The 12,075-nt window shown below is 32.3% G+C and overlaps 1 protein-coding gene across 1 annotated transcript; it reads left to right on the top strand.

Moving 5' to 3' along the window:
• Window positions 1–368: 368 nt before the first annotated feature.
• Window positions 369–3,988, top strand: LOC145011025 (ubiquitin receptor RAD23c-like). The gene is made up of 9 exons (XM_078969639.1): window positions 369–674; window positions 2,044–2,205; window positions 2,333–2,466; window positions 2,549–2,765; window positions 2,876–3,019; window positions 3,117–3,245; window positions 3,342–3,448; window positions 3,530–3,608; window positions 3,709–3,988. The coding sequence occupies exons 1-9, from the start codon at window positions 609–611 to the stop codon at window positions 3,823–3,825; spliced, it is 1,155 nt and encodes a 384-aa protein (XP_078825765.1). The 5' UTR covers window positions 369–608; the 3' UTR covers window positions 3,826–3,988.
• Window positions 3,989–12,075: the final 8,087 nt, after the last annotated feature.

The following is a 12,075-nucleotide window of genomic DNA, read 5'->3' as shown; positions in this document are numbered from 1 at the left end:
TTTGACGAGTGTGATTTTTTTGGAGGTGTGTTTAAAAGAGTGAAGATAGAGGATGAATGAAAGACAACATAAGCCTCCAAATGATCCTTATGGATCTGAGAGAGAGAGAGAGTGAGAGAGAGAGAGAGAGAGGCAATGAAATAAAAGAAGGACAATTTAGTATTTTCATGTTATTAAACAGAAAATTTAACAGTATTATTCATGAGGACCATTGATGTATAAAGTTTTATGGAAAAAAAACCATCCATACGAAAAGTATTTTATAATTAAAAACAAATTTAAAACTATAAGGACCATTTGTGAAATTTTAGCTATTTTTTGTTTTTACGGAATAGAAGGAATAAATAGATCCCAAATCCCACCGCGCGTCTCACACACAAGACTCTGAACGCGTGATACCTACTCCACCTTTCTTCTTGCTTTGAGAATTGGGGTAGGGTAGTCTGCACAAACACAACACACAGGAGTCGAAATCGGTTTGATTCAGTTTTTTATATATCCGTTCTTGATTCCGATTTCCTCTTCCTTGTAATTCCTGTTTATACGTCAGATCGGCAGCGTATATTCGATTGAGTTGTACCTCTATACTCTAGACGACAGACTGAAGGATGAAGGTTTTTGTCAAAACGTTGAAGGGGACTCACTTCGAAATCCAAGTGAAACCCGAAGACACGGTTTGTTTCGATTTACCTCTGATTATTTTTATGCAATCGAAATGTTTATACGTGCGATTCATCGGAGATTAGGGTTTTATGCGCTATTCGATCAGTAATTTAACTCGAGAAAGTTTATAGAGTGTTTTTTGTTTTTCGCTGTAGAGTTGTAACATTTAGGGATCTTTTAGAAGTGTTTAAGCATGGACTTCTCAATCGTTCTGTTTTCTTTTTTCCTGTGAATTCACCGAAATTAGAGTAAATATTGGGAGAATTGGATTCAGTAGTCTCTCGTAGTAGGTATAATTGCGTGGTTGTGCTTAGTTGATATAAGAATTAGTTGGATTGTGAGATATAAAACTGGTGGTCATACGATATTGCGCAAGCTGAAGCATGTTTCTTGCTTATGCAGCCATGTACTTGGTTACTTGTGTGTAGGTTTATTTTATCCAATTTGGGAATCCTTTTGTGGAAAGATGTGAAATCCATATAGGATTGTGCCTGGTTACTGTTATGCAGGGAGATAACCAGATTGGCTTACACAATCCTATATTTGATTACACTTAGCTGAAACTCATCTCATTTAGGAAATCAATTAAACTACAACTTGTTGTGAATTCAATTTGCTGTATTGTGTTGTAGATAGCTGTATATTTGATCATATAAGGTACCATTCTTTATTGAGTTAGTTGATATGCGCATCATTAGTTCACATTTGCCTAGGCTTATCAATGAACATGCACTATTGGATATCATGTTGTTGTTTTTGGAAAAAAAAAATGAATTTTATCACGATCGATGATGGTTTTCTTGATAATGCACATTTTTTGGGTCAATTTTATTTCTCAACTTTTTTAAACCTAGGAAGTTAAATGTTGAGTTGTTAAAATTGTTAATTGCAATCATTATATCACTATAATATGTTTTTCTTGTGCGATTATATAGTTAAGATGATGATTCCTTCTATCTATGTGTAATCTCTGCATGCATATAAACGATTGATAACTTGACTTTCCTCTTTTAAAAAATTGATACAAGGCCTCCATTCTCACAGTCTTTCATCTTTAAAGATTCTTATTCATTTCTTGAAAATATATCTATTGAAGTATTTTTTTTTTCAGCCTATTCTTAACTCACTTTAATGAAGGAATTATTGACTTTTTATGTATATTTTACAGAAAATCATAAGATTATAAAGATTAGAGCGCTTCCAGTAGTAATTATTATTGTAGGGTTCTGCATGGCAAGTGTATTTATTTACCTTAATATTGTTACTCTAAATGCATATGTAATCCAATGTTTTCATCATTTTAATCCAATGTTATATTACAATCGAAAGTGTTTACAAAGTATTTAATGATATAAATGACTAATTATTATTATAAATCAGGTTGCTGATGTGAAGAAAAACATTGAAACTGTTCAAGGAGCAGATGTTTATCCAGCTGGACAACAAATGCTTATTCATCAGGGGAAAGTTCTTAAAGATGGAACCACTTTGGATGAAAACAAAGTTGCTGAAAATAGTTTTATTGTCATTATGTTATCCAAGGTAAATATATATGAAAACCATATCCATGAATTTCTTCAAGGGTAAAATAGTAATTTCATCTTCATCTTCATCTTCATCTTCATCTTCATCTTATCTCATTTATTACCAAACACTACATTCGTTACAGAACAAAACCACCTCCGGTGAAGCTTCAAGATCAGCACCCGCCCCGAAGGCGGCTCAGCCAAGTGCTGCCCCCCCCGCTGCCGCCCCGGTGGCTGCAGCCCCTCAGCCTCAGGCGGCTCCTGTTACCGTGACACCGTGAGTTTTACTTTATATAAATCCTCTTGTATTCAGTTTATAAAAAAATAAAATTTCCATTTCTGCCCCTGACTCCATGCAGACCTGCCACCGCGCCTCCACCATCAGACACCGCGATAGCTCCGCCGGAAAATGTGTATGGGCAGGCGGCATCACATCTGGTTGCAGGAACCAATTTGGAAGGTGCAATCCAACAGATTCTTGATATGGGTGGCGGGACATGGGACAGGGACACTGTCATCCGTGCCCTTCGTGCCGCCTTCAACAACCCTGAAAGAGCTGTTGAATATTTATATTCCGTAAGTACCCCTGAATCCTCAACTACTTATTTTATCCATTATATTTAATCCTTTGAATAAAAAAATAAAATAAATGGTTAATGTTATTCTATTTATGATGTGATTGTCAGGGTATCCCTGAGCAAGCTGAAGCTCCACCAGCAACCGCTGCCCCACCAGTGCAAGGACCGCCAGCTGTCATCCCCCAAACCACACAACCGCCAGCTGTCCTTCCAAGTGGCCCAAATGCAAATCCTTTGGACCTCTTTCCTCAGGTATGCAAATTAGGGTTTAGGTTGGAATTTTTGATTTTTTATCCAACTATTGACTTTGTCCACATTTGGTCCCTAAACTTTGATTTTTTTTGGGTAGGGTCTTCCTGATATGGCCGCCAATGCTGCGGCAGGTGGTGGTGGTGGAGGCAACTTGGATTTCCTGAGGAACAGCCCTCAGTTTCAGGCTTTCCGGGCAATGGTTCAGGCGAATCCTCAAATCTTGCAGGTATTTTATTTTCTCTTTTATAGCATTATTTACTTTCTATTTATTTCTCTTGAATTATAAATATGTTTTATTATTTTATTTTTGTATTTTTTTTAGCCGATGCTTCAAGAATTGGGGAAGCAAAATCCGCATCTTGTTAGACTGATTCAAGAGCACCAAGCTGATTTCCTCCGTTTGATCAATGAACCCGTTGAAGCTGGAGAGTATGTTTGTTTTTATGTTTTTATTTTGGAATGTAAGGGTAAAATGGTCATTTACTCACACCATAATTGTTCCCAACACAGGAACCCACTCGGGCAGCTTGGGGCAGCCGTGCCACAGTCGGTGACCGTGACACCTGAGGAGCGGGAATCTATTGAGCGTGTAAGCTGTTTCTATTCATTTGATTTGAATTTTGGAATATGATAACATTTGATTTATTTATTTATTTATTTATTTATTTATATAAAATGAATGTGTGTAGCTTGAAGCGATGGGATTTGATAGGGCGTTGGTGTTGGAGGTGTTTTTTGCATGCAACAAGAATGAAGAGCTGGCTGCTAATTACCTGTTAGATCATATGCATGAGTTTGAAGAGTAGTAGTGAGAGATCGTCTTTTCTTATATTTCTATTCAAATTTCATGTCATCTGTTTTAATTTGGTGAGAGTGAATATACTTGTTAATGGGGATGAATGGATATGGAGTGATGCAAAACAAGGAAAAAAAATTCAAATGCAACTCAAGTCTTTGGTCTTTTTCTTAGCATTGGTTTCTTTTCACCTTGTGGTCTTTATCCAGGACTAGAATTGAGACAAGACTGATAATTATATATGTTGGACTGAGACTGATATTTAGGTGTGACAGATAGCTGTGTGTTTGAATTAGGTTGGTATATTAGGTTTTAGAAAACAAAACCATTTAATTATAATGAAAGAATAAACAAAACATGAAAATCGACCTAGAAACAATTAAGGTGAATGCCATCTTTTTGTTTCAAGCAATTATAATTTTCTTTTCTAGCCAATGATGTAGTTTAGTGGAGCAAAAAGCTTTTATGGATGTGTCATTGACTCCGAATGACATAACAGTAGGAAGTCCATAATTTAACTAATAGTGGTGGATGTACCTTAGGGTCAGGAAAAGACAACACACCATTTATAACCAAGGCAAATGTTCAATATGTCCAAACACTTTTTATACGCATGCCTTTTTTAACCAACCAATCTTACAATTTAAACAAGATGAAAAAAATAGTTTATAGCTAGTTGGATTAATATTATGATACAACAATAGCAATAGCAGCTGTTCCGCTTCCGTCTTAGATTTTTAAAATATTCAAAATTTAATAGAGTATTCAAATCCGTCTTAGATTCGACCACCAAGACAATATCAATAAAGAGTATACATAAAGTTGCTTTAGGTAGATCTCATCCAAGATCAATGAAAAGATATACGAGCTAAGAGATGGACTCTGATAGAGCTCAATTTCAACCGAGAACGATTCTCTGTTTTGGAATGAGTCCAAAACCGATCATTATATATATATATATATATATATATATATATATATATATATATATATATATATATATATATATATATATATAGGTTTAGGTTCATTTGAGACCATTCTAATTTTGTGAGACTGTGAGACCAAATCTAAAAATAATTTTAAAATGCAAAATAAATGGAAAAATCAAAAAATTCTTTTTTTAAATATTATTTTCGGAACATGAATTAACTAAAAAAAATAAAAAATGCGTCTCACGGTCTCACAAAATATAGGTGGTCTCAAATGAACCTAACCCTATATATATATATATATATATATATATATATATATATATATATATATATATATATATATATATATATATATATATCCATTGCATATCTCTTGATGATCCCTTTAGCTTCCAAGGACCTCCAAATCACCTCATAAGATACACTATCATATGCCTTATCAACGTGGTTGGACACTATATAGAGATCCATATTTCTATCTATATGTATATTTTTCTATATAAGCTGTCAAAAGAGTTGGATCGCCGCAATCGTCAACCTCTCACATATGAAACCAAATTGGTTTTCTAAACCCGTCATGACACTACGTAACCTAGCATCTAGTATTGTCTTTCCCGTAATTTCATGGTATTACTAAGCAAGTTAACATATCTATACTTCCCATAGCTTCGTGTGCCACTTTTGTTTTTCATCAATTGGGATCACAATACTTGATCTTCGTTAGGGGTGCAAACGGGTCCGCTCGATCTGAATAGAGTCGAAGATCCAAAAATCACATTGATATTTTAGTGGAATCCGGAACCATATCGATATAAAACAACTTTGGACCATTTAGAACCGGATTTACCGTTGGAAATAAGTTGGAATCAGATTTGAAAGCAAAATTGGGTTTGAAATTGGAATTGAGATTTTTGGAACCACATTTTACTAAATGGAAAATGTTTAAAATTACCAAGTTCTATGGGCTGACAATGTTAGTAGGGTTTTACCCCTAGACCAAACAAAATTCACCATTTGTAAAACAATGAGAAATTTGAAGGATATGATATTTATTATCCACTTACCATTAGGGTGAGGGTGCACAAGAAATAGGGGTTATATATCTATGCAGAAAATGATCAATTTGATTCCATAAACGATATAAATTAGTGTCGTCGATTAATGCTCTTTAATTCAACTCTAGGGTTCTTTATTTGATTCTTGTTATTGATTGATCTTGTGCGTATCCGAGAGAATTAGAATTGTAATTTTTTTTTTTTTTTTTAGTTTTTTATAATTTCGGTTCATGTACTAAGAGTCCATGAGCATGTATGGTTATTATTATTATTATTATTATTATTATTATTATACATAAGACCATTAAACTTCTGGGTCTAGGTCTGGATCTGGGTCCTTATACCAAGTTATCCATATCCGATGGATCCAGACCCACTGTACCTCATACCAAGTTTATGATAACCATGATACCATTAGGGTGAGAGTGCACAAGAAAGAATGGTCATATATATATATATATATATATATATATATATATATATATATATATATATATATATATATATATATATATATATATATATATATATGCAAAAAATGATCAATTTGATTCCATAAACGATATGAATTAGTGTTGTTGATTAATACTTTTTAATTCAACTCTAGGGTTCTTTATTTGATTCTCGTTATTGATCGATCTTGTGCGTAACCGAGATAATTAGAATCATAACTTTTTTTTTTAACTTTTTTTTTTTAGTTTTTTATAATTTCGGTCCATGTACTAATAGTCCGAGAGCATGGATGTTTTTTTTTTTTACTTGAGGCCATTAAACTTTTGGGTATGGGTCTGGGTCCTTATACCAAGTTATCCATATCCGATGGACCCATACCCACTATACCTCATACCCAGTTTAGGATAACCATGATACCCGATACTCATACTTGTTAAACATATATCGATTCCAAATGGTTATAGTTCCGAATCGGGTTTTCGGGTTTGCATCTCATCCCTAATCTCCACTCCTTATGCATCTTGCATTCCTTGATATAATGCTAAATAGGTTTGTCATCCACTAGCTGACCCTTTCTCCCTAAGACAATGTCACGTACTAATAGGAAATTGATATGTACCTATTACAAGATCTATATGCTCAATAATCTTTGTAAAACGATATTTTCTAGAGATGTGAAAAAAGGATGTCAAAGTCGTTTTCTTGAATGTTCATCTTAGCAAGTTTATACAGTGCAACCAAAAAGGCTTTGTGAATCCAAAGCATCTAAAGAGAGTGTTAAAGATTCAAAGATCTATCTATGATTGAACCAAACATCTAGAAGTTCAAATATTTTATTCAATGATAAAATCAAAGAGTTCGAAACTATTTGTGTTTGACCTACTATTACTGGTAAGGTTTAAGCATTTCAACAAATGATAAACGATTTCACACGAAGTAATGATGCAAAGTGGAAAACAAAGACAATCAATTTACATGGTTCACACCATCAGGTGATCGGTTACGTCCACGACGAACACAATATATATATATATATATATATATAGAGAGAGAGAGAGAGAGAGAGAGAGAGCTAGGTTCAAATGTTTCCAGCAAATATTGTGTTTCTAAATGCACCAGTCACAATTTAGCAAATAATTAAACAATTTATTAAATAAATAATGATATTTTTGGGTTTTTGGCACATTCAATTAATGAGTTTATTTAATTAAATCCCTTCAATTAAGGAAACAAAATAATTAGGTTTAACCCAATCTCTCTCTTTTATCTCACGTCTTCTTCACTTACAAAATAACAAGAAATCAAAGGAGCCGAATTCACAGTTTCACCATCATCTCCATCGCCGATCACCACTCGCACATACACACCACCACCAAGTTCTTCATTCTTCAAGGAATCAAAGGGATTCAAAAAACTATACAGGTACCGATCACATGGTTGTTCTTCTTCTTCACCCAATTGTCCATCGATCGTAACAGAAAAAGAAATCAAGCAAGTCGGTTGTTTCACAAGCGGCATAACACGACTTCACCACCAGTGCAAAAACTAGACGACTCCACCATCGTCTCCATCGTCCTTATTCCCTTTGGCTACTGGCCCCACCATCGGCTATTACGCTTTGCTACATCTGTGGTACGACCTAAGGTTTCTACCGATCATTTAAGGTTTGAAATTATTATTTGTGCAATTATTAATTTATAGATATATGTTCCGGGATAACTATTATTATACACTAATTAATAGATGATTATGAAATTTGATTTGGATTTGTGTGCAATAAAAGACCATTAATACGAAGGAGCACTTGTAAATTCCAATTCAATTTCTTCCGGTTGGATTTTTTCCTTTGACGACGCTCATGTTCATTGGATTTAAAAAAGATTTGTGTTGAATTTACAATTTATATTCCTTTGTGTATTAGTTTATGTCAAACCCAATATACATTGAATTACTTGGATTAGAATTGACACGAAGGTATTATAAATTACACGAAGGTATTATAAATTATATTCTAATTGTTACTGATTGATTTTATATAATTGATTGGTTTTTATATTAATCCAAAATCACACAATATTGTGTATATACTGATGGGGTTGATTTCATATGCCAAAACAATGAATTAATTTTATTTGATTTCATATACCAACATGGTAAAGGTTTAAAGTCTTCGTTCCTAAACCCAATACAGTTAAATCCTCACCCTTCAAATTATGAATTTTATTTTGATTATCAAAATGATTTTGATCAATTAAGAATCCAGTTCTACCAGAATTGAATCCAGTTCGATCGGAATGGAATCAAGAATTTCAATTCTGTTGGAATGAAATCATGATATTTCATCACTAATTCACAATAAAATTTTGGTCACTTCTTCTATTAATATAGTAGTTTTCTGTTGCACTCACATCTCGAGGATTGAATCAAGTTTTTTTGGTTTGTTTAACATTCTAAATTTTCATTTTGCATTAATATATAATATTGGTGAGGGGTCATTCTACCTGAATTGAATCTTGTTATGTCGGAATGGAATCAAGAATTTCAATTCTTTTGGAATGGAATCATGATATTTCATCATTAATTTGTGCATTATCTACAATTATTGGTTATGGATTTTGGAGCAATTCACAGGTCTTTAGATTTGTACAAAAGGCTTTAGTTTTTTATTTTTCATTTGTTGATGTGTTATTGGGTTCTAAACTAGAATTCATTTCACAGATGTTTGAAGAACGAACTACAAAATTGAAAGTGATTCTCAGCAACAATATTCTTTTAGAATGTGTTAGTGTCTTTTGTTAGATTTTAATGTTTTTTTTTTTTTTTCCAATTTTTAACCGTTCTTAGTTTTATTTTTTTAATAATAAATGTAATTCTTGGCAATTGTTACTCATATTCTTTAATAATTAGTGTAATTTTTGTTTTTATTCTTCAATTGATGGTTCAATAATTTGTTATTTTTCAAGAAGTTCATTCCATCAAAATATGTATTCTGTCAGAATATTTATTCTTTTATGGTTCAAGAATGTTTCAAGATACTCATAAACGTCATCTGTTAGAATGACCTGAATTAAAAGAATGTTTCAAGATATGAATTGATATTCATTCTATAGAAGTATCTATTCTAGCATTCAATATGTATTATGACATTCTCATAGAATTTATCATTCTAAAAAAATGTCATTTTGACAGAATAAATTCGGTTATTATAAAAAATACATTAGAATTAAATCAATTAAATATTGAATTAATTTAAAAAATTCAGATTTTTAAAATTAGGAGAATCAATTATCCCTAAATTTCAGATTTTTCCTTTTTTAAATATAGTTAATTGTCTAAAATACCCTTATGCTGAAAATTATGTGATTATATGGTACATGCTATCTTACTGTAATATCATAGACTCTCAGATCATGACCATTGATTATATTCCATCAGATTGTCTAGATCTGTGCATTTTGATATACAATAGTTAGCAAAAACAAAATAACTTAAGTCAATATATATATATATATATATATATATATATATATATATATATATATATATATATATATATATAGAGAGAGAGAGAGAGAGAGGGAATTTTTATGTCAAATGGCTTTATGACAATGATACTTAGGTCACATGAAATTTAGGTAATATACATATTAGTTCTTTGACCTAAACCTATCTAGGGCTGACAAATATGTACCACAGAGAACCAACCAACATGTTACCAAACGAATCAATTATATCGGTAGTCAAGTTGTTTGGTAGCCAATATGTTTGGATGGTAATACCATGCCAATTAAGAAGTCTTGGTACGGTAACGCTATGAAATTTTGAATACCACGGTTGTATCGTACCAACCAATATATATATATATATATATATATGTATATATATATATATATATATATATATATACACACACACACACACATACATACATACATACATATATCAATTCATAAATACAAAGAAATATGACTTCTCATATCTTCATGTTTTAATTAGAATAAGAAATAACAAGTCTTAGAATTACTAAACTTACACATTGACCAACAAATTTCTTGATACTTATTTTTCGATGTGCACGAGATTGGTGATAGATACACTAAAACTTAAAAATGAATACTAACTTCTCATTCCTTCTACTGTTTCCATTTGTTTCCTCTAGCAACTAGCTAGGGGTGAACATCTTTTAATGCTTTTAGTGGTTTCCAAAAAAAATACTACCAGAAGCGAGTGAAGCAACGGTCAAATGTCCACAAATTCAACTTATATTCATGTATAGTACATATTAGTTAAAAATTTTGGTATATACCAAATACTAATATGTACCAACCAAATTTGTTGGTAGCCAAATTAATTGATACCAAGTATACTTGGTATGGTACTGATAGCTAAAATCTTATACCAACTATAGTTGGTACGGTAAACAGTTTGAAGAAAAAAACTCGGTACCGTACCAATTCCACCCCTAAACCTATCAATAAGACCAAACCCAAAGACGAATCACTATCAATAACTTAACAATTAATTTACCAGGTCATTTAAATATTTAATGTTTTTGGCCAAACTTTTAAACTTTGTTACAAATTTGGTGTGAATTGTTTCTTACAAATTTTCCCAAAATTAATTTTATTTTCAAATATATTTTTTACAAATTTTTAAAGACTTTTTGCATAATCTTTTATATACCGATTTATAATTTTTCTTTTATACTTTTTAAGCTTTTAATTGTAAGGTTAAACTGTTGGGTTTTGGTCATAAGACATCCTATGTGCTCATACAAACCCTAATGCTTGGATCTAGGTTTCTCTATTGTACATGCTTTGAATCCAAGACTATAAACCCTAATTCTAGCATACAAGTAATCATATTAATATGTAATTAGGCTTAAGAACATACCTTGATTGTTATGTAGCAATAACAATTCCAATTCCTCCTTGAATTGACTTTGGAAGGCTTAGAGTCACAAGTGTCACTCCTCTAATGGCTCACAAACACCATAAGCAAGTGGAGAAGGTATAAAGAGAGAAGTGAGAGGTTAGAATTCGTATCTAGGACCTCTTGGGAAGGGATACACGAATTCATGACCCTAGGGGTGTTTATATAGGTGTAGAGATAGGGTTTCAGTCATTATCCTTATCTAGTTGATTATCCATTAAGCAACCAATAAGATAATCCTTGAATCCTTATCATACTCGAATTCTAAGGGATTTACACCTCAAATTCGTTCACCATATATATAAGATAATCCTTACCTTATTTTGTAACTATCACATAATTACAATTCAGCCCCTCTAGTTTAATTAATTACATTTGATCACAAAACTAATTCTTAATTAATTATTGACCAATATTAATTAAACAAATATGATTTCTCCTTTAATATATTATTCTTATAACATATTAATAAATCATATTATCCTCTCTCTCTTTATTCATTTCTCCAATCAAGTTGCTTTGGTGAAGGCAACCCAAAAGGACCATGCACCATCGGGTCAAGTACATACCAAAATAGTTATGGACTTAGACACTAATCCAACAGTCTCCCACTTGGATAAGTCTAACAACTATTATGCGTATGACTTCAGATCCTGATCTGCAATCGTAGCTTTCCAAAGCCGCTGTCAACTCTGATCATATCAGATACGCGTGTCCTTAGATAAGGGATCATATATTCCTCCATTCTAGATATCGTATGAGATATGATTTCTAATCATTCTCTTTGTACTACTTCTCGATTTCTGATTTATGACGACAGACTAATTGAACAAATCAAATTAGTCCTAGCCCGGCCGAGCATTTACGTATGTCATCACTAAACCA

Source organism: Lactuca saligna, chromosome 8 (genome assembly GCF_052625555.1).
Source record: "Lactuca saligna cultivar CGN05327 chromosome 8, ASM5262555v1, whole genome shotgun sequence".
NCBI classification, from domain to species: domain Eukaryota; kingdom Viridiplantae; phylum Streptophyta; class Magnoliopsida; order Asterales; family Asteraceae; genus Lactuca; species Lactuca saligna.
The sequence above is the reverse complement of the archived record's forward strand: the minus strand, read 5'-3'. Positions and strand labels throughout refer to the sequence as shown.